At 49.8% G+C, this 22,292-nt stretch overlaps 2 protein-coding genes across 4 annotated transcripts in view; both read left to right on the top strand.

The window, feature by feature from the left end:
• The window catches only part of LOC117869996 (zinc finger protein 239-like), a 1,162,621-nt gene that overhangs the window by 653,146 nt on the left and 487,183 nt on the right, over positions 1 to 22,292 (top strand). The window lies entirely within an intron of this gene.
• Positions 3,745 to 20,931, top strand: LOC117870046 (zinc finger protein 418-like). 2 transcript variants are annotated; one of them, XM_034757233.1, is made up of 4 exons: positions 3,745 to 3,960; positions 6,501 to 6,569; positions 18,324 to 18,426; positions 18,545 to 20,931. In XM_034757233.1, exon 4 carries the CDS (start codon positions 18,698 to 18,700, stop codon positions 19,838 to 19,840), a length of 1,143 nt encoding a protein of 380 aa, XP_034613124.1. In that variant the 5' UTR covers positions 3,745 to 3,960; positions 6,501 to 6,569; positions 18,324 to 18,426; positions 18,545 to 18,697; the 3' UTR covers positions 19,841 to 20,931. The 2 variants fall into 2 exon arrangements, with proteins under 2 accessions (XP_034613124.1, XP_034613123.1); XM_034757232.1 differs by lacking the exon at positions 6,501 to 6,569.

The raw sequence follows: 22,292 nt of genomic DNA, 5'->3' as shown, positions 1-22,292 counted from the left end.
CCCCCCCAAACCCCACGGAGCACTCCCCTTTTCTCCCCCACCCCAAGGAGCACCCTTCTCTCTCTCTCCCCTCCCCTCCGGCAGGGCTGGGTTGGGGGAGGTGTTGGGGGGGAGGGGGAGGTTTGCTGGCTGCCTGCTGAAAGTGAAAGTAACTCACTTCCTCGGCAGCCAGCCAGGATTGGAGGGGTCACGCGTGGCTGGGCTGGGGATAGCCAGATAGCATGTGTAAAAAATCAGGACGGGGGGTTGGGATAGGGTGAGCAGATGTCCCACTTTTATAGGGACAGTCCCAATTTTTGGGGTCTTTTTCTTATATAGGCTCCTATTTCCCCCCCCCCCCCCCCCGTCCTGATTTTTCACACTTGCTGTCTGGTCACCCTAGGTGGGGGTAATTGGTGCCTATATAAGACAAAGCCCCAAATATCGGGACTGGCCCTATAAAATCAGGACATCTGGATCTGGTCACCCTAGCTGGGGAGCGCGTCTCTCCCCCGGGCTGGCAGTGATCCATCTCATCCGGGGGGAGCTGCGCAGGGCAGGATGAGCTGCGGTGGCTCCATGGGTGCCCCGTCCCTGAGATCAGATGCTGGGCTAACTTCACCATGGGCCGTGGGGCTGGCGGTGGTGCCCATTGGCGTGTGATCGGACCTGAGGGTTTGCTGCTGCTGTTGCCACTCTGCACCCCAAGAGGTGGATTTTGGGGTCCTGCAGTTTTCCACCGATCTCCTCCTTTACTGCAGCTGTTGGACCAGCAGGCTGGGGGGGTGAGCCAAGCATGAAAGCAGGACTGTGTTGCCATTTAGATTGTCATTGAACAATTTTGTTTGCCAAAAATGCTTGCTAACAATCCCTGAATTCGATTTCAATATATATTTTTTAAATCAATATCTTAACCAAAAACAGAAAATTAAGTTGTTGACAATTATTTGTGACAAGTTTGGTTGGGGGCAGGGCGTGGGCCAGTTTTCATCAGAGAAACAAAAAATGTTGACTGACTTTCCTATAGCCCTGTTACTGCTAAATAGAGCCTCCGACAACTGTAATATGCTCATCCCCTTACTAGTGTACAGAGCAGGGGTTGGCAACCTACGGCACACGTGCCAAAGGTGGCACACAAGCTGATTTTTGATGGCACACCGCGGCAGGCTGAGCGGCTCAGCCCACCGCCGCTCTGGGGTTCCGGCTGCTGCCCCATTGCCAGCCGGGGTCCCAGCCGCCGGCCCCACTCAGCGCCTGCTGCTGGCCTGGGGACCCCCAAGGAACCCCAGGCTGGCAACGGGCTGAGCAGGCCGGCGGCTGAGACCCCGTCTGAGCCACTCAACCCGCTGCTGGCCTGGGGTTCCATTCACTCAGCCGGCAGCGGACTGAGCGGGGCCGGTGGGGGGCTGAGCGGGGCCGGCAGCCGGAACCCCAGAGCAGCAGCAGGCTGAGTGCTGCCGGCACCCCAGACTGGCAACGGACTGAGCCACTCAGCATCCCCGCCGGTCCCGCTCAGCCCGCCACCGGCCCACTCAGCCTGCTGCCGGCTGAGTGAATGGAATCCCAGACCGGCAGTGGGTTGAGTAGGGCCAGTAGCTGGACCCCAGACCGGCAGTGGGCTGAGCGGGGCTGGTGGCTGGAACCCCAGACAAGGATCCCAGGCAAGGATCACACTAAATTGATAAGATCTGCATTTTATTTTGATTTTAAATGAAGCTTCTTAAATATTTTAAAAACCTTGTTTACTTTAAATACAACAATAGTTTATTTATACAATATAGACATAGAGAGAGACCTTCTACAAATGTTAAAATGTATTACTGGCATGGGAAACCTTAAATGACAGTGAACTTGGCACACCACTTCTGAAAGGTTGCCGACCCCTGGTATAGAGTGACCATATGTTGTACTAAGATTCTCTTGCTTTTTTTTTCCAGTGAGTCAGTATAGCTTTTGCCAGCCCAGAGGTTGGGCAGCCAGTGTCTTACATTTTCACAATGTTTTGTCCAACTTTCATAAAGTAAATACATGGTTAATACGAGTTAAAAAGGCCAGGGACACTTCCTTGGGAAGAATCTGTGTAGCAGATCATGCTAGAGCTGTGAAAATGTCAGTTTTTGATGGAACTTTAGAGGCAGTGATTTATCATGTATTTCTGGCAGTGCCCCAAATGTGCTGCTATTGCTAATGTCTTTCCAAACAAAAATGAGGCACAATAGGACTTCTGTAACATTTCTGTGCTACCTTCATCTAGAGGAGATGATTCTGTGCTGACTTCATTTTGGTCACTTTGTGCTTTACCTAGGAGTGAAACTAGGGGTTATATTTCCCCACTGCTTGGAAACCCAGCTTCTTAAACTGGATAATGCCATTGATCTATTTACAGGAGAAGGTTGATGAGTTGTAACTAACATTAAGACTGATGCCCACTATACATTTAAAACTAAAAAGTGGCTTTGTAAAAATGACCTGGGTTTCCAACTCTATTGTGTCTCAGTCGGGGCGGAGCGCCTTGTGAGGTGTCTTCACACTAGCTCAAGGTCACAGCGCAAGAACCTAGAGAGCCTCCTGAAGCACGGTGATAGTTTTGATTTAAAAGGACTTGAACTGTACAAAGAATTGAGGACACTGTCACCAATGTTGCCACATGCAAAATCGGTGATGGACATTGTACAGTTGATTCATACCAGCAAACTTGTTGACATATATCCTACTGTGTACATTGCCACTCGTATTCTACTGACAATTCCTGTAACAGTAGCGTCCGGAGAACGGAGTTTCTCAAAACTAAAGCTCATTAAAAACTATCTCTGTTCTAAAATGAGTCAGGAACGCTTGACTGGTCTTGCTATTCCTGCAATCGAACAAGACATCACTTTGTCTTTGTCATACAATGACATTATTACTGCTTTTGCAGCCAAAAAAACCCAGAAAGATTGCTTTTAATTAAAAACAAATCCTTGTTTCAATACCTCTTCAGATAAATTTCCAATAAAATGTTGACAAATTAAAAGAATTATCTTATTTGCATCATTCTGTCAAATCAGAATTTTTTCTATAGCGCTACTTCTTTAGTGCTAGTCCATCAGCATTACAGTGTGCTTAATTAAGTTAAACTGGGTTTAATAACATGCATGTGGCAAGTTTTCCAATCCTGTAAGCTTATGTTTGTGTTGTTAAGAGCAAGTCAGGCACAGGGGCACCAGTTTAATAATCCCGCCTAGGGCACCATAAATCCTAAGGACGGCCCTGAGTGTAAGGAAGTCCCTGTTTCACCGAATCAAGTCTCCTGCAGCACCTCGGTAGGTGACATCAGACACAGAGGAGCTCCAGTGTCTAGGCCGTGGGGTGCCCTGTGTCTTTAAGACCCCAGTCCTGGGAAGCCCATGCTGAGAGGTGCTGTCCTGTGGGAGGGGAAGTAAAAAAATCCCCTCTCCCTATTTTTGCAGCCCACTGGGGTCACTGTTACCCGCCCCTGCCCCTGCCTGTGCTGGGTGTTACCCTCTGGCATCATGGCACCCCTGGGCTCCCCCCTCCCCAACCCCTCTCCTAACCCTGCCTCCAGCTGCTTGACCCCCCACAGTCAGTTTTACGCCCCCTGCTCAGACCCTGCCCCCCCCTCCGATTTGCCCCCTTGGCCCCTTTTTAACTCCTGTAAAAAACTGCCCCCCTAATGTGATGCCAAGGAAGGGCAGAGAGAAGGGCAGTGGCTTCAGCAGCTGTTACTGCGCATGCTCCGTACCAGTGCTAGCCCCAGCCAGCGCAGCCGCCCGGCCCGGGTTTGCAGGAGGCGCAGGAAGGGGCTGGATGCAGCAGCCGGGGGCGGAGGCAGGAAAATCCTGCAGCAGCTCCGGGCGGGGCAATACGAGACGCTGCCCCCCCCCCGGGGTCCGTGCTGGGGGGGAGCCCGGCATTAACCCCTCCCTGCCCGGCCGGGGGGGCTTTCCCCAGCTGGGACCAGCTCCGGGCCGGAGCCCGCAGGTAATTAACAAAGGGCTGGGGGGGGGGGGGGCAGATCCCCCCGCCCCTGGGAACCGGCCCCCTGGTTTATTCCCACCCCTGGGGAAGGCTCCGAGCTGCGTTCACAGCAGTGACCCTCTGCCTCTCCCCTCTGCCCCCTCTCCAGCCAGGGGCTGCCCCAGAGGCGGGGGGGGTCAGATAGGGGCAGAGACCTGGCCCCAGTGGGGTTCCCCTGGGTGTGTCTGGGGGTGCAGGCGCCGGGAAGGGAGGGATGAGAAATGAGCCAGGGATGGAGGGAGGGGACAGACTGTGTGAACAGGGGGCAGGAGATTGCAGGGGCGAGAGGAGGGGAGGGGAGGGGAAGGGAGTAAGGACCTCCTGTCTGATTTTGCTGCTTTGCTCTCAAATATTGATAAAAATCTTCCCTTTTCTCTGTAATGATCAAATGGGGTCTAAAATCCATGTTGTTTTGTCCGCCTTTCTCTCCTCTGAGATTTTATCCTGTCTTCTCTCCCATGCTCAAATATCATTTTAAAATCTCCTCAGTTTTGGGGTGTTTTCCCACCCATTTTATCTGCAGCAGTTTGTCCCTTGTGTAGGTGGTAAATTGTGGGGGCAAAAGACATATCTGGCTTCAAGACTAAGCTTGATAAGTTTATGGAGGGGAGGTATGATGGGATAGCCTAATTTTGGCAATTAATTGATCTTTGATTATTAGCAGGTAAATATGCCCAATGTCCCGTGATGGGATGTTAGATGGGGTGGGATCTGAGTTACTACAGAGAATTCTTTCCTGGGTGCTGGTTGGTGAGTCTTGCCCACGTGCTCAGGGTTTAGCTGATCGCCATATTTGGGGTCAGGAAGGAATTTTTCTCCAGGGCAGATTGGCTGAGGCCCTGGGGGTTTTTTGCCTTCCTCTGCAGCATGGGGCACGGGTCACTTGCTGGAGGATTCTCTGCACCTTGAGGTCTTTAAACCACGATTTGAGGACTTCAGTAACTCAGGCATAGGTTAGGGATTTGTTACAGGAGTGGGTGGGTGAGATTCTGTGGCCTGCATTCTGCAGGAGATCAGACTAGATGATCATAATGGTCCCTTCTGACCTTAAAGTCTATGAGTCTAAAGTCTAATTGTTGCCCTGAGTCATGGGGATCGGGTCACTGGGTGCAGCGTGGGAGAGCTCTGAGACACGGCTGGCTCTGGGGTGGGGACGGGGGGACCGGTCTCTGCCAGCAACAAGGCCTGGAAGGGGCAGAGCAGTGGAAGGCAGGAGCAAGTGTCACCAGTGGAGTAACCAATCCTAGCTGTTGCCTTCCAATCTGCCCAGTGCAAGACCCACCAGCTGCCAGTGCCCCCTGCCCATTTCCTGCTGCTTCCCCTTCCCCGCCAGCCTTCCCGATCCACTCCACCCTTGCTTTCTTAAAGCAGGGGGGTTCTCAGCCTTTTTCTCCCTGAGGCCCCCTTCAATATGCTATAAAAACTCCAGGGCCCTCAGGGCAGAGATGTTGGGCATAGGCATAGTTTGACTTCTCTTTGAAGGGGGGCAGGGGCCAGTGGGGCTTGAGCCACCTCCGCATGGCAGGGTCCAGAGTGGGAGATCAACCTCCACCCCTGACTCACCGCAGCAGGCCACCCAGCCTGTCTGGGTTGGGGGGGGCAACTAAAAATTATAACTCAAAGGTGGGGGGCTTAGCTTAAAAAATTTGAAAACCGCTTAGGGTGCAGGTTGGGGTAGCTCAGGGTGCAGGGGGATTACTAAGGGCTGTGTGCAGGCAGAGGGTAGCTCAGGGTGCAGGGAGGAGGTCGCTAGGGGCTGTGTGCAGGCAGGGGGTAGCTCAGGGTGCAGGGAGGAGGTCGCTAGGGGCTGTGTGTGGGCAGGGGGTAGCTCAGGGTGCAGGGGGGTCGCTAGGGGCTGTGTCCAGGCAGGGGGTAGCTCAGGGTGCAGGAAGGGGAGTAGGTAGGGGCTGTGTGCAGGCAGGGGGTAGCTCAGGGTGCAGGGAGGGGGTCGCTAGGGGCTTTGTCCGGGCAGGGGGTAGCTCAGGGTGCAGGGAGGGGGGTCGCTAGTGGCTTTGTCCGGGCAGGAAGTAGCTCAGGGTGCAGGAAGGGGAGTAGGTAGGGGCTGTGTCCAGGCAGGGGGTAGCTCAGGGTGCAGGGGGGGGGGTAGGTAGGGGCTGTGTGCGGGTAGGGAGTAGCTCAGGGTGCAGGGAGGGGGTAGCTAGGGGCTGTGCGAGGACAGGGGGTAGCTCAGGGTGCAGGGAGGGGGGTCGCCAGGGGCCGTGTGCAGGCAGGGGGTAGCTCAGGGGGCAGGGAGGGCGTAGCTCAGGTTTTAGGGAGAGGGGCATTGGAGCTGTGTGCTGGGAGGACTCCTCTGCAGTCCCTGTTCCTGGAGGGGGTCTGCCAGCCATGGAGCCAGGTTCCCCCCCTGGGGGGCTTTTACCAGCTGCCTCTGTGGAAGCAAAGGGGACTGGGAGCTGAGGAGCCCATTCTCAGCTTCTGGCAAACAGAGGCTAGGGACACTATCCCTATATTATGGGTTTTTTCCCCTTCTCTTTCCCATGAAGCATCAGAGATGCCCATGGCTGGAGATGGGACACGGGATGGCGTGGGTCAGTGAGCACTCTCCCTCTCAGGTGCCTGGCCGCATGCTCCGTGGTTGGGTTCAGTGTGCGGGTGCCTGTGAGACAGAGGAGGTCAGACCAGATGATCTGGTGGCACCTTCTGGCTTTAGACACGAGGACTCTGTGAGTATGAACAGAAGTATCCCAAACTCCATGGTGAATGGTCGCTGTGACGGACTTCCTCAGGGGCCCACCTGGAACTGGGGTCCTGCTGAGCCCTCTGCCATACGCACTGGGAGGCTGTGACAAGCTGCAGACCACTCACGCACCGCTTTACACAGGCAGGGACACACCCAGCTGCAGCTTCTCCTCAGCCACTCATGAACTAACAATAGAGAGGCTCCAGCCAGCGCCGTAGCCTAGGACAACGTTTCTCAAATGCAGCCACTCGGGGCTTTTCCTGCGGCCATGACAACCTCAGGAACCGTGCGGTCCCGGGCTCCGACCGCAGGGCAGCGGGTACTGACTGCTCCCCGGCTCTGGCCATGCAGCTGTGGGGCTTCAGCCTCTGGCCCCTGGTTCCAGCTGTGTGGCAGCAGGTGCTGGCTCCCGTCTCCAGTCCTGGGCTCCGGCTGCGCAGTGGCAGGTGCTGGCCACAGGCGCCGATGGCCACCAGCTACAGCTGCATGGCCATGGGCTCCAACCACAGGGCTTTGGGCGCCAACCCCTGGCTCTGAACATGGAGCTTCAGTTGGTCACTGGCCCCCAGTTCCGGTCGTGTGGTGGCCGGTGCTGGCCCCGGGCTCTGGCCACGTGGCCCCACCCCCTGGCGCTGATCTCCTGCCCCAGCTGCATGGAAGCAGGGGCCAACCCACAGCTCTGTCCCGGGCTCTGGCCACGCGGTGGCGGGAGCTGGCCCCGGGTGCTGACCCCTGGCTGCGCAGCAGCACCCCTGGGCTCCGGTACCCGGCTCCGGGCTCTGGCCGTGTGGCGGCAGACACTGGCCCTGGGCACTGACCCACAGCTCCGGCTGCACGGCAGCAGGCTCCAATCCCTGGCCCCAGCCACGCAGTTCGTGTCCCCGGCTCCGGGTTCTGACAGCTGGCACTGAGCCCTGGCCCTAGCCACATAACAGCAGACACCAGATCATGGCCACACAATAATGGGGCTCATCACCCCTGGCCGCCATTGCCTCCCACGGCCCTTTGTCTACCGCACACCCCCCGGACCCTGCTGCTTTCCTGGCCTCGCATCCATGCCACCATCGCCTCTGGCCCCTGCTGTCTCTCCTTTGGGCCCCCCATCCAGGGCTTAATGGGTTCTGGGTCTTGCTGAGAAAAGTGATATTAACAAGCATGCAAGTATCACTTTTCACAGCAGACTTACTAGCTATCTGTGAAAAGTGATACTTGTGTGTTTGTTAGTATCGTTTATCCCTTTTCATAGCCTCCCCGGTAGCTAAAGTGTCAGCGTGGCCACCAGTGAGAGTTGGTGGCTGCACTCTGAGGCCACCCTGCCTGCCCCTGTACCGCTGGGGGAACGGGCTGCCCTGGGGACAGTGCCGTGGGAATCCCCCAAAGGGACTCCCGTGACTGTGCTCTTTTATAGCATTTACTTCACTGACGTTACTGGGAGGTTTTATACATGTCTCAGAGGGTTTAGTCCTGGTGGGAGTGGCCAGGTCTGTGCTAAAATTAAGTAAGCAAATGATTTCCCAGTGTGGATTCAGAGAACCATGGCTGGAAGGGACCAGGCACCCGTGCTGAGGCAGGACCAGGTCAAATTATGCCATTGCTGACAGGTGTTTGTGTAACCTGTTCTTAAACACTTCCAGTACCTACCCGGCCCCGTAGTTAGGGTATGTCTACACTGTGCACCTTACAACGGTGCAGCCGTGCCGCTGTAAGGCACGCAGTGTAGCTGCTCTTTGTTGCCGGGAGAGAGCTCTCCCGGGCACAAAATAAAACCACCCGCAATGAGGGGCGGTAGCTGTGTTGACGAGAGAGCGGCTCCCATTGACGAAGCGCTGTCCACACCGATGCTTTTTGTCATTAAGACTTTTGTCATTCGGGGGTGTATTTTTCACACCTCTGAGCGACAAAAGTTTTAATGCTGGAAGTGCGGTGTAGACATGGCCTTAGACAGCTTTGGCTGATATCCAACCTACATCTCCCTTGCTGCAGAGTAAGCCAATTAATTCTTGCCCTACCCTGGTGGACATGACAAACAACTGATCACCATCCTCTTTATAGCAGCCCTTTACATACTTGAAGGTTGCTATCAGGTTCTCCTCTCCCCCCACCATCAGTTGTCTTTTCTCAAGACTAAACATGTCCAGTTTTTTAACTTTTCCTCGTAGCTCAGGTTTTTGGAACCTTTTATCACTTTTGTTGCTCTCCTCCGGACTCTCTCCAATTTGACCACATATTTTTTAAGTGTGGCACCCAGAACTGGACACAGGACTCCAGCTGAGGCCTCACCAGTGCTAAATCGAATGGGGGCAGTTCTCTCTTGTGCCTTATGTGCAACACTCCCGTTCTACACCCCAGGATGATATTCGCTTTCTTTGCAACTGGATCATATATTTGACTCAGATTCAATTTGTGACCCACTGCAACCCCAGATCCTTTTCAGCAGAACTATGGGCAGTTACTTCCCATTGTGTACTTGTGCATTTGAGTTTTTCTTCCTAAGTGTAGTACGCACGAACAAAAGCCCTCCTCTCTGACACACTTTAATATCGGAATTTGTTTAGGTAATAAAGCTCCAATTTTCACAGGCCAAGAATGAAACCCAGGTTTCCTGCATGGCAGGTACGAATTCTACCAATGAACCATCTTACTGAAATGAAGATCTATCATTTCTACTCCTTCCCCCGCATCCACTAGGCCAGTAAGACTGTCAAAGAAGGAAGTTAGGATGCTTTGGCATGATTTGTTCTTGACAAATCCATGCTGACTAACTTCTACCCCCATTTTCCTGTAGGTGCTTACCACCTCATAGCTTAATCATTTGTTTCAGTATCTTTCCAGGTATCAAATGTAGGCTGAGTGGTCTATAATTCCCCAGGTCCTTTTTGTTCCGCTGTTTAAAGATAGGTACTATGTTCGCTGTCGTTCAGCCCTCGGAGATCTCACTCTTCCACCAGGAGTTCTCAGAGATCATTGCTAATGGTTCCACAATTGCTTCAGCGAGTTCCTTAAGTGCCCTAGAATGAATTTCCTCAGGCCCTGCTGACTTGAATGTATCATACTCACCTAAATATTCTTTAGCCAGTTCTTTCACTATTGTGGCTTGCATTCCCTCCCTTGCTGTTAATAGTAATCGTGTTAAATTACAACACCTTGTTCAGAGGTTTAAGTTTAGCCACTGTCCACATGCTGGAAAGGCACGAGGCAGGATTGGGCGACCTTAACACTTCATGAATGTAATTTATGGGCATTACATTTCCTTGATTTTTAAAGGACTTTTTGCCATTGTAACTGTGTCTACTCGAGAGCTTTTTCCTGCATACCTATGTAATTTAGGGATGTTCTTTTTCACACCCCTAACTGGCAAAGCCGTGCTAGCAAAACTTTTCCGTGCTGCCCAGGCCGCAGTCTAGATGTGCCTTTCACCGCACTTTAAAATATTGCTTTTTACCTAGTATTTTTGGTATCAAGGCAAAAGCTCCAAGAGGAACTCCTGCAGAATCCAAGAAAAATGTATGATACACACTGTATGAAAGCTGTCAATCATAGGGCTCAAACTCAATAGCATGGTTATAGCTCAGGTTTAACAGCCACTGCATGTCCTCTTGATCCAACCAATGACTGTCACAGCTGATTAAGGGTCGGAAGGATTCCAGCAGAGCCTTAGTCTGGCTACAGATGTGCCTTTCGATCTTCTTGACTCATCAGGTTGACTCATGCCAGTCTGAAATTTCCAAACTAACTAAGTTTACTAACTTTCTCAGGCGTGCTTCCCCGAACAAGCGGTGAACGTGCTAGCTGAGATAAAAGCCAAGTGACTGAGATCAGTTCAGGGAACATTTAGAACCATAGTGTCAGCCCCACCAGAGATGTGCAAACTATGTGAAAAGAGCGAGGTGATTTTGTAACAAGCTGCTTTTCTTGGGAGGGTGTATTTGTATCTCAGGAACCCCTTGATCAACTTCCCTGAGTAGTTGGTTAACCTTTGAACCACTCTTGCTGATATATTCCGAGTGACATTTGCCAACTGCGTGGTTAGGAGGTAGGGGAAGTGGGGGAGGGATAGCTCAGTGGTTTGAGCATTGGCCTACTAAACCCAGGGTTGTGAGTTCAATCCTTGACGGGGGGACACTTAGGGATCTGGGGCAAAAATCAGTACTTGGTCCTGCTAGTGAAGGCAGGGGGCTGGACTCGATGACCTTTCAGGGTCCCTTCCAGCTCTATGAGATAGGTATATCTCCATATATTAACCCCAAATTTGGGCCACTTGCTCTGCCCTGCACCCCCATAAAGAGCAGCAAATTTCAAGACAACTCAAGTAAGTGTGTGGATTTTAGAGCAATTAAAATACTTGGTCTAGAAAGAGAAATGAGTGCCAAATCTTAACTATGGTAGAACTGGTGCTTCACCATAATAACGTCCTAAATGCAGGCAGGGTGTGACAGTCAGGTGGGCCCAGCTGCTGATGGAAGACAGGGTGAGGTTCCTCTCCAGAAGTCCTTGGGAGAAGGGAGAGCAGGGAGCAGTGGGAGGGGGGAAGATGACGGGGAGCTGGTGCTCACGGGGTGCCGCAAAGCAGGGAGGGTTGAGAGCAGTGGGAGGAGTGTGCAGAGGATTAGGATGAGAGGCAATCAGGGAGGGTAGGGTTAGGTGGAAGGAAGAAGAGGGAGAGAGTCAGGAACAGGAGAACCTGGAAACCGGTAGAGGGGTGGGCAGGAGACTGGGAATGAAGAAAAGGAGATGGAGGACCCAGCAGTGGTGCTGTGGGTGGGGGAGATCTGGGTTACCTGGAAGTGAGGAACCCTGGTGGTAGTGGGAGATTACTCTCAGGAGCAGGGCAGGTCTGGTCGGGTGGGAAGGGACAGATTCAGGGAGGCAGAGATTTGGGGCACTCTACTGAGGCTGCTTTTGCCAAATTCTCTAATTCTCTGTCCCTAGGCACAGCTCAGAACCTGCCTCCATCCTCCTCCTCGGCCTGTCAGCCCCCTTTGACGCTTCTGACCGTACTCCTCTTCTTGAAATCTTGTCTTCTCCTGACCTCTCCTGGTTCTCCTCCGACCTCTCTAGGCCACTGGTGTTGCTGAAACCACTGCCTGTCATAGCGACCAACATTGTCTCCTTGTACTCCTCCCTGTGTCTGTCTGTATCCAGGGGTCGGTTGTCTTAGTATTAGAGTGTCAGCTCTTTGGGGCAGGGACTTTTGTCCTCGGTTTATAGATTGTGCAGCAGGTTGGGATCCCAGTCCATGACTGGGGTTACTAAATGCTAGGCAGGATGTGGTCAGGGGTCAGCAATGTGTCCGTGGTAAAAATTTTGAGGTCCATGGTAATTTTTCAAAAAATGGAATGACTGAATTACATATCCCCCCTCTCCCCCGATGTCCGTCACTAAGGACGGTAATTTTGTCAATTGTCCGTCTCACAACACAGTGGTGCCGACCCCTGGATGCAGGCAGTGGAAGGGAGGGAGTCTGAGAGCTGGGAGGGGACGGGTGGTGGCAGGCTGTGGTGTGGAAGGTTTGGGACAAAAATCTTCTGTGAGCTGGGAGGGCTGGGGCAAGGGCGATTCCCTGGAGCAGGGGCTCTAGGAAGGTGGTTTGCTATGCAGGGCTGAGAACAATGTTAGGGTCTGGGTCAGGCTGGGGTAGGGGTGGGAGTAAAGGGAGGTAGGTGCCGGGTAGCGGGTGCTACAAGAAGTGGGGGTGCTAGCAGTGGGAAGGAGAGAAGGGACGCTTTTTGGCTGGAGCTGCTGGGAGTCAGGAGCAAGGAACCCTGGGGACAGTGGAAGTAGGGAGTAGAATGTGGTTGGGGAACAGAAAATCTGGGATAAGGGGTAGCGAGACGGGCTGCAGTCAATGGGGCGTAGGGGGAGAAAACACAAGGAGCGGGTGTGATCCTAGCACCCCTGTATTCACCTGCACATGACTGTGGTCAGATGTTTGGCTGTGTGTGTTCCCTCCATATGCTGTCCCAGCTCTGCACAGACAGCTGGCACAGCAGACCTCGAGCAAACTGCCCAATGACCACAGGATCCGCTAAGGTATGAAGGCACCTGGCCAGGTTTATTCTCAAAAAAGCATGGTAATGGCCCCTGGCAGACTCTACGAGGATACTAAGGCCCATGACAATGGACATAGCTCAGTCAGTGGCAGGACTTTCCATTCCCCCCTCGGCTGGCTGGAGACACTCCCTCTGAGATACATCTTTATATCCTGATACAAACAAGTTATGTATTGCCCCAGCCGTATCACGGTGCCACCCTCTGACATATCTGGGTGCTACTCATTGCCTTGTACCTGTGGGTTCGATCAAAACCTCTCTATTCATCATGCTGTCATCCTGACCTTATCCTTAAGATGGGTCAGCATGTTCCTGTTATCTCTGGCGAATGTGCTGGTATCGGGATGTTCTGGTGCCACCTTTTTGGAATATGTTTGCATATATATTCTTGTGCCTGCCACTACTTAGGAATGTGTGTTTCTGCAATACCAGCCCTATTCTTGCCAGATTCTGTGAGCAGGGCCTACCTCTTGCTCACAACTTAACTTTGCTTTATATCAGCAAAGTTTTGACTACTACTTTAGCTCAGGCCTCTGATACAAGGGCTTAAGTCTCAGGCTGTCTTCCTACTACAACTACTGCAATAATGTTTGTATAAAATATGCCCGTGAGGTATCATGTGGAAGTTAACAACATGCTGGTTATTAATGTCACTGTAAAATGCATGTGCTAACCTTAGACGTGACATTCTGAATTTCCTCTGTATGTTGTCACTAGAACATGTTTAACAAAAAGAGCCTCCTAGGTAACGGTGACACACATGTGTGTCCTAGACAAAGGAGTGGGGCTTTGCCTCAGTTTACCTAAAGCTTCAAGCTAGACCAGCAGGGGTTCTCCTGAGCCTGAACTCAGGAGACTGAGAACTAACATGGCTCCTGCATCCAGATTGATACAGGAGACTGAATCTCCAGGTGGCTTTGCTGACTTGTAAGACACAGTGATCCCTGTGTGCAAGGAACAGAGAGAGACTCTATCTTTATCCTTGTCTTACCGAGACGAAGAAAGCAGGCGATCTGATCTTTTCCCAGGCTGGCCCATAAAAAGCTGGGAAGGAGATGGGTGCGGGGAGGAGAGGGTGAAAGAAACCATCTGTCATAAAGATTGTGTTTTGCTAGATTAAGTTTTAGATGTGTGTTTTCATTTTTTTTGTAATCATAGAAGCATAGGATTGGAATGGACCTCGAGAGGTCATCTACTCCAGTCCCCTGCACTCATGGCAGGACTAAGTATTATCTGGACCATTCCTGACAGGTGTTTGTCTAACCTGCTCTTAAAAATATCCAATGATGGAGATTTCACAACCTCCCTCGGCAATTTATTCTGGTGCTTAACCACCCTGACAGTTAGGAAGTTTTTCCTAATGTCCAACCTAAACCTCCCTTGCTGAAATTTAAGCCCATTGCTTCTTGTCCTATCCTCAGAGGTTAAGAAGAACAATTTTTCTCCTTCTTCCTTGTAACAGCCTTTTATGTACTTGAGAACTGTGATCATGTCCCCTCTCAGTCTTCTCTTTTCCAGACTAAACAAACCCATTTTTTTTTAATCTTCCCTCATAGGTCATGTTTTCTAAACCTTTAATCATTTTTGTTGCTCTTCTCTGGACTTTCTCCAATTTGTCCACATCTTTCCTGAAATGTGGTGCCCAGAACTGGACACACTGCTCCAGTTGAGGCCTAATCAGCGCGGAGTAGAGTGGAAGAATTACTTCTCATGTCTTGCTTACAGAACTGCTAATACATCCCAAATGATGTTTGCTTTTTTTGCAACAGCGTTACACTGTTGACTCAGATTTAGCTTGTGATCCACTATGACCCCCAGGTGCCTTTCTGCGGTACTCCTTCCTAGGCACTCATTTCCCATTTTGTATGTGTCTACCTCTCTCTTTTACATGGGATCACTTAATTAATGCTCTTCTGTTAATAAATTTGTTTTTAGAGAGACTCGATGGGTGAAGTAATGTCTTTCATTGGACCAACTTCTGTTGAGCATAAACCAATTCAGTGCTGTGCTTGAAGGGATGGGTGTATTTACTCCAGTTACATTGACAAGCAGTGATGTACTGACTCTTTCACAGAGCAGTCTGAGAATGAGCCACGGTAGGAGCTGTGCGCTGCAGAGACACATCTCAGAGTTCACTGGTTGTTACTTGCTAGTTTGCTGGTGAGGAAGACAGGCTTGTGTAGCGGGAAGCTGGCACGGTCTAGTCACTCGTGCAGAGACAGAGAGGTAACAGTGGCTCAGAGCTCTGGGTAGCCCCTGCAGTGAGTTCCAGCAGGTGCTCATCGGGTCCCAGGAGGTGGTGAGGGAGAGGCGCATGTGTCATAATGAGAGATGGGGCTCACTGCAACTCTTTCCCTTTCCTTTATGTCTGAGAGACCCCCTCAGCTGTCAGACCTTGTGCTTTTGCCTCTCCTGGAGTTAAATTATGCAATTCTCCCATTCCTAGACCTTGGTCGACAATACCCTGTGTGAACAGCTATCTCCCTCTGGAGTAGGGAGTCCCTTTGTAAACTGCTCCAGCCCTGCTCATCTAACCCAGTTCTGCAAGCTGGCTCCAGCCAGGCGGTAGAATATCCAAAGTTCAGGCGTTCTCTCTTAAGAACCATTCATTATTTTTGCCAAGGGTGGATCATCTTGAGCCATTCTTCTTCCGTTCCTGCTTGTTTTCCTCACAGATCTCCTATGAAATGAATCCAAATGATTCAGACAGTAAATATTCGAGGAACCAGAACAACCTACAGTATTCATCAGTATTCCAGAGCAGCTCCAGCTCCGTCACAGGGCTTTGGAGAAATATGACTAAGGAATACCTGGGAAGTGGAGAGGGTGGGAAGAAGGGGCTGGGAGCTTTGGGAGCTGTGGGGGATCCCAGCCCATTCACACACAATTCCTGCCCAGACCCCACTGAGTTAGAGGCTGCCCTCCATTCTTCCTCTAGCCCAGTTTCATTTTATTTTCCTTACTTTTCTCAAATATTATTATTCGTACTCTTCCCTCCTTGCCACTGCACAATGCCTACCTCATGGCCCACCACACACACACATCTCTTCCCTATCCATGTGGACCCCAGCCACTATTCCCGAGTCCTTCCATTCTTCCCAGTCACAAGACAACCCCTTTCCTGGGACAAATGTGGACTATCTTGGAGATGTCCTAGGTCCATAGTGAAACTTCTGCAGATTTGTAGGTTCTTCCTTCCCCTTATGCAGCAGCCACAATCTCTCTTTCCTGCTGTTACCCGCTTAATTTAGGGCACCCTGCAAATATTTTACCGAGGGCCTAAGGCACGACCTGGTTAATTTAGGACACCCCGCTTATATCCTATTGAGGGCTTAAGGCGTGACCCAGTTCATTTAGGCATTTTTTTTTTAAGGGCTTAGGGTGTAAGGCACCTATTTTTACCCCTGGGGCTTAGGAAGAAACTTGGTTCATTTAAGTATTTGCTTTCGGGAGTGGGGGGGCTTTACGGGTTTGCGGAACCTTTTTTTAGTGAAAGTTTTACACCGCTGTTTTAAATATTTATTTATTAGTAATATATACGGAATCTATATAAAGCACATTTTTTATGCTTACTATTTTTAATATACAGACACATTTTGCTTGATGGCTAGTTAGGATTTATTTGGGGGGTTTTGGCGATGCCTCTGCACATCACGGTCATGCAGAGGGGTTAGTTTCAGCGGCGGGGTGTTGAACTGCAGTTCGGAAATGGATTTTAAAGAGCACGGTTTTTTATTTCTATTATAGAGGTGAAACTAGCTTTAAAAAATGATTAAATTATATTATTTAATGTTTTTAAATCACAAAAATGTTAATTACGCACTGGTATTTGTGTGTGGGGGGGTTGTTTTTTTTAATTATTATTATTATTTTTTGCTTAAGTTTTTTACATTTTATTAAATCCCAAACCTATACTGCAGGGTCCTTGGATTTTTTGAGTCAGCCCCTGCCAAGCTCACCAGTCATATTTTTCACATTCTCCTTTTGCAGAGGAATGTGTCTTTTGATCCTGAATTATACCATCTAATTCCCCATCAGTCTTCACATCCTGGGGGATTTTCATACCCCCTCCAACTACATCAGACTTGCTAGATAACTTGAGTCCTCACAACGTGCTTTCCTGATATCTGACAACTCTGGCACACTGCACTGAGTGATATGCCTGCCCCGTCTTATTCCTTGCAATGCTGCGTTCTACCAGTCCCAGCATCCCTCGGAGTCTCTCGTTGGCTTTGGGCCTCTCTCTGTCTGTAAGAAGCAGTTCCAGAGGGATTTTCCTTTGGGCTGGAGACTTCATTTTCCGCGATGTGGAGTTCCTGTGACCTACCAGGGTTAATGAGCAGCTGTCGCCCCTGCCATGTATCCATGGGTGCCTTGCAACGTCCTGCAGAAGTATCTCCCTCTGGGCTGTTCACAAACAGCCTCCCAGCATGCAGACCACACCCTGAGTGTGTGTAATTGCAGCCAGCCACCTTTGGGTTCCACTGTGACCCTCACCAGTCTACTGCAGGGTGACTCCAACACACCCCCAGTCTCAGATTTCCCTCCAAAAATGTACGCCCTCTCCTGGACAATACCAGTTATATTAGGTCCATTATGGCTTTAAAAGAATAATGTGCACACAACTTGTCAACCTCAATGGAGTTTCCCAGACACTTCAGTTTAAATACACTGGATTAAGTAAAACAATAAAAAAAGTTTATTAACTACAAAGAGCTAGATATTTAGTGAATACAAGTCATGAGGTATAAAAGCCAGAAACGGTTACAAGACATAGAAAGATACACCCGGTGGTGACTTACCTAACAAACTCTGTTAATTTCAAAGCAAAGTTTTGTCACTGTTTGCTTTCAACATGCCTGACCAAACTTCTTGGGTCAGAACCCCTTCTCTCAGAGACGTCCTTTGTCTCTTCACGTGCAGTGAATGCGATGGGAAGCGAGAGAAAGAGGGGAGTTTGGGGGGTGTGTGCCCCTTCTTTTTATAGTCCCGTTGCCCCTTTGAGAAGCATTTCCAGCAGGGAGCAAGGCGACAGGCAGTCTGTGTGGAAGGGAACTCCATGTTGCTAAGATGTAGCTTCCCCCCCCTTCCCCTTTTCTGCCAAAGAATGGCTGCTTAGCAGGTAATGGTCCATCAGCTTTGCTTTCACCTGTCCGAGACAGTCCGAGGAACTGATTTGGCCACTCCCCAAAACAGACTTTTAATCATGATCTCAGCTTGTGTTTATAACTCCACATACAATGCTGCTATGTGCCTTTTGCCAGGATATTACGAATTGAGTTTTTAAATGATGCCTTACAAGGCACACTGTGTACAAAGATTATTAGGGAGTAGGGTACGAATACAGTTGTATATTCTGTCAGTTACCTACTCTATTTTTCGGAGCCCCTTTGATGAAGAATGCCTGGCGTTGTGTGTGTTCAGCAGAAATGTGGATAGTTACATCCCTCATAAGCACAGTGTGTGGCACATTTGAGCACCCTGGGAGCTTTAAAATAATGGGGTTAAAATAATGGACCTTCTGAGTGACAAATATCTCATGAATTCACCCAATATCCCGTGTGTTCTTTCCCCAGAGCAGGGTTTCCAAACCTGATGTGATCTCCCAGCTACAATGAGGGGAGGAGCTGTGGGTCCAAGACCCAGAAGAAAGACTGTTTGTGAAATTTGCCTGCATAGGTGAGGAATCATTAATCCAAGTCAAAAACTGTCAGTGCCTGAAGGAAACAACTGGGATACCCTACAAAGACCTTGGGAGCTCTCTTTTCCATTCCTGTTTCCCTCTCTATCCCAGCAGATGTTGGGATGGTGATTAAGAATGAGAAATAGAGTCCTTAGCAGAAGGCTGCTGTGCAAGTGGAAAGGTGTAACATTATTGCAGGGATCCAAAGGGAATGTGTCCATGAGTCATGAGTAGGAAAACGCCAGTGAGTGTCCGCACAAGCCAAAGATGCAGCAGGAAAACCAACCAGGCGAGAGAGGGGGTAAATCCAGCAGTTGTTGGGAAACTCAAAAAGACCTCAATGAAAGCCCAGCCCAGCCGAGAAACCTCATGGGAGAGAGAAAAAACACATGTACTGAGTGTGGGAAAAACTTCAGTAACCGCTCAGGCCTTATTAACCATGAGAGAATTCACACAGGGGAGAGACTTTATGAATGTGATGAGTGCAGGAAAAGCTTCACTCGGAGCTCACACCTGATAAGACATCAGAGAATGCATACGGGGGAGCGACCGCATGAATGCAGTGAGTGCAGGAAAACCTTCAGTAACCGCTCAGACCTTATTAGACACCAGAGAATCCACACAGGAGAGCGACCGTATGAATGCGGTGAGTGCAGGAAAACCTTCAGTAACCGCTCAGACCTTATAAGGCATCAGATAATCCACACTGGGGAAAGACCTTATGAATGCAGTGAGTGCGGGAAAAACTTCAGTTACCGCTCAGATCTTATTAGACATCAGAAAATCCACACAGGAGAGAGACCCTATGAATGCTGTGAGTGCGAAAAAAACTTTGGTGACAGATCAGCCCTTATTAATCATCAGAAAATCCACATGGGAGAAAGACCCTATGAATGCAGTGAGTGTGGGAAAAGCTTCAGTTACCGCTCAGATCTTATTACACACCAGAGAATGCACACGGGAGAGAGACCCTATGAATGCTGTGAGTGCGGGAAAACCTTCAGGCAGAGCTCACACCGCATTCGACATCAGAGAATCCACACGGGAGAGAGACCCTATAAATGCCGTGAGTGCGGCAAAACTTTTGCTGACAGTTCAGCCCTTACTAATCATCAGAGAATTCACACAGGAGAGAGACCTTATGAATGCTTTGAGTGTGGGAAAAACTTCATTGATGGCTCAGCCTTTACGAAACATCAGCGAATGCACACTAATGAGAGACCCTATGAATGCTGCGAGTGCGGGAAAAACTTCAGTGTGAGCTCAGCCCTTATTAGACATCAGAGGATCCACACAGAAGAGAGACCCTATAGATGCTCTGAATGCAGGAAAGGTTTCCATCAGCGCTCAGCCCTTATTTATCATCAGAGAATCTGCAAGGGGGATAAACACCATAAAAATCTTGTCTAGGGCTGGCAATTTTTTTTTTCTTTAATCATTTTCCTAATTCCCACATAGTGACTTTTAAGGCTGTTGGCACCATTTGATTCACTGTGGTCCCTCAGCTTTCCCCAGTGAGTTGTGTGCCTACTATCAGGAATCCCCACCAACCCCAGCTGGGAGAGAGATGGGTGACCTTCACTAGCTACATCAAGTTAAAATGTACCTGGGCCTCATCTTCACTAGGATTTTCCATGGCGTTACCTTGCTTGAGTTAGCTGTCCTGATGAAAAACCACAACTATTCTTGCAGTAAAGATACAGCCCCATATATAGTGTCCAGGATTATGTAGCACATTTTCTCATGACCTGACCTAAACGTCATCATTTTTCCTAGTCTAACAGACCTGGAGCACGGATTTCTACTCTTCTTCCCACTGCAAAGCAGTTATTAGAGTCACCAAATTCCCCTTTTGGGGAAAATTTTTTTGCTTCCCAGTTGTTCTCACATTGCCCTGTTGCTTGCTGAACAGCAGTTATTTTTAGTACCATTTTTCTCACTGAAAATAGATGTAAATATAACACAGGGCAGGGGCATGGAAAATGTCATTTCAGGCTCTGTGACACCAGAAGGAAATGGGGTGAGTCAAAGGAATTCCCTCCTTCCCCATCATCCCAGCAGTGTTACCTTCTGTCTGATCCTTATGGAGTTTATCTTCTTCACGTTCTGCAGAGTGTCAGGTGATGCAATCTTCTCCACTCTCTGTGCTTGGGAATGGTGCTTTGATTTCTTTGATCCTGAATCAGACTCGCTGGAGCCGGAGAAAGTGTCACAGACTTTAAAGGAGACTTTGAATTGATCTGAAACTCAGTGTGATCATTCTGAGTTTAAATCCCACTTTTCATTTATTAGCAAAGCCACTTTTAGCTCTTTTTTCCCCATTACAATGATGCTAAAACTTTCGTAAATAACGTGACTTAATCATGAGAATGCTGAGTGAAGCAGGTTTGAACGGATCAGAGGAGAATGAGATGAGAGAATCTGTGGTCCTGATTCTGAGTCATCAGATGTAACCTGCTCTGGAATTTCACTTAATATAAAACTGAAAGTGTTGTACTCCTCTTTGTGGTGTCGGTTTTTCTCTTTCCTGGAGGCCATTTGGTCACATCAGTGGATATTAATTTTGTTTGACAGAATGTGGGTCAGAATTATGAAGGACTTGGAGACATATAACCATTTGCTAAAATTGTTTTTTACTTTCTTTTTGTCCGTCCCCCCGTGCCCCCCCTTCGTGATCACATGGAGAAATTTTAAGTGTAGCTTAGTCAATTGGAGAGAATAGTCCAAGCTATTAGATATGCTATCAAAGAAACAGTAATGTTTTTAAATCTCCGCTTTCAAACTGTGAACCACAGCACAACTCAAATTGTGTAACTAACTGAAGTAAACAGATCTGATCACACCTGTACACCTCTACCCCGCTATAACTGTGTCACCCCCCGCCCTGTGACCCGGAGTGATTCTGTGCTGTGCAACTTTAGCTCAGGGCCCTGGCACCAGCAGCCTGCTCACGGCATAGTGGCCTCACCCTGGCTGCCACCAGCGGGTTACTCCTCGCAGCGTGACAGCAGTAACCCTTCCAGTCCTGAGTCTCCCCAAGCCCATCTCCCTGCAGTGCCTGGTCCCTGGCACTGGACCCACACAGAAGCTGTTGTGTTCACTGCCTCCAAAGAGACAGAGCACGCCCCAACCTGCTCGGTCCGGGGAGGGGGGGATTTTGCCCTACAGTTTAATACGCAGCAAGGAGATGGTTCTGCAGTAAAACGAGCGAGAGTTTATTAATAGAGAACACCGATGTAAGGGATAATGAGTAAGGGCAGAAGGCGTAGACGTAGTTACAAGTAAAACAAAACAAAGCCGGCTTTCTGGGGACTAAAACTTGCCTTCAGCAATTAGCACCTTTTGTTTAAGCAGGCGTCTCCCATTAAGTCTCCAGCAACTCTTGTCAGCTCAGCCAGTCCAGCTCAGAGGCTGGTCAGGTTAAGAGGACCCAGCTTTCAGAGGCTCCAAGGGTGCTGCTGTACCCTACCATGCCCTCAGTGACAGATAACAAATGGGTTTTTTGCCTCTGTTTCTATCTTCCCAAAGTTCTTTGACCCTGTTTCATGAGGCCCGAAGGCTTCCTGGGCTGCAGAGTCCATCCCCCATGGTGAGCCATAACGAACCTTCCCCCAGCGAGTTCAGCTTGATGGCTTTGTTTCCTCTTCTGTAGATTTGTTTTTCATTGTCCTCTCCCATGTTACCTGGCTCGGTGGACAGGAAAATGGGCACTACTCCATTCCTTTGTCAAGACAGGCTGGGTTTGTGCACTGCTTGCAAAACACATTTTACTAACATTTCCAGCACCCATTTATAACTCTGTATACACTGCCCGTACATACTCCTGACATGAGCGTGGAGCGGAGCAAGCAAGCGAGGGGGA

This window comes from Trachemys scripta, chromosome 25 (assembly GCF_013100865.1).
Source record: "Trachemys scripta elegans isolate TJP31775 chromosome 25, CAS_Tse_1.0, whole genome shotgun sequence".
Taxonomy (NCBI): Eukaryota; Metazoa; Chordata; order Testudines; family Emydidae; genus Trachemys; species Trachemys scripta.
This window is presented reverse-complemented; position numbering and strand designations above follow the sequence as displayed.

Bases quoted from the DNA above. Each gene is read 5' to 3' on its own strand.
- LOC117870046 (XM_034757232.1), top strand. From the start codon at position 18,698: ATGCAGCAGGAAAACCAACCAGGCGAGAGAGGGGGTAAATCCAGCAGT.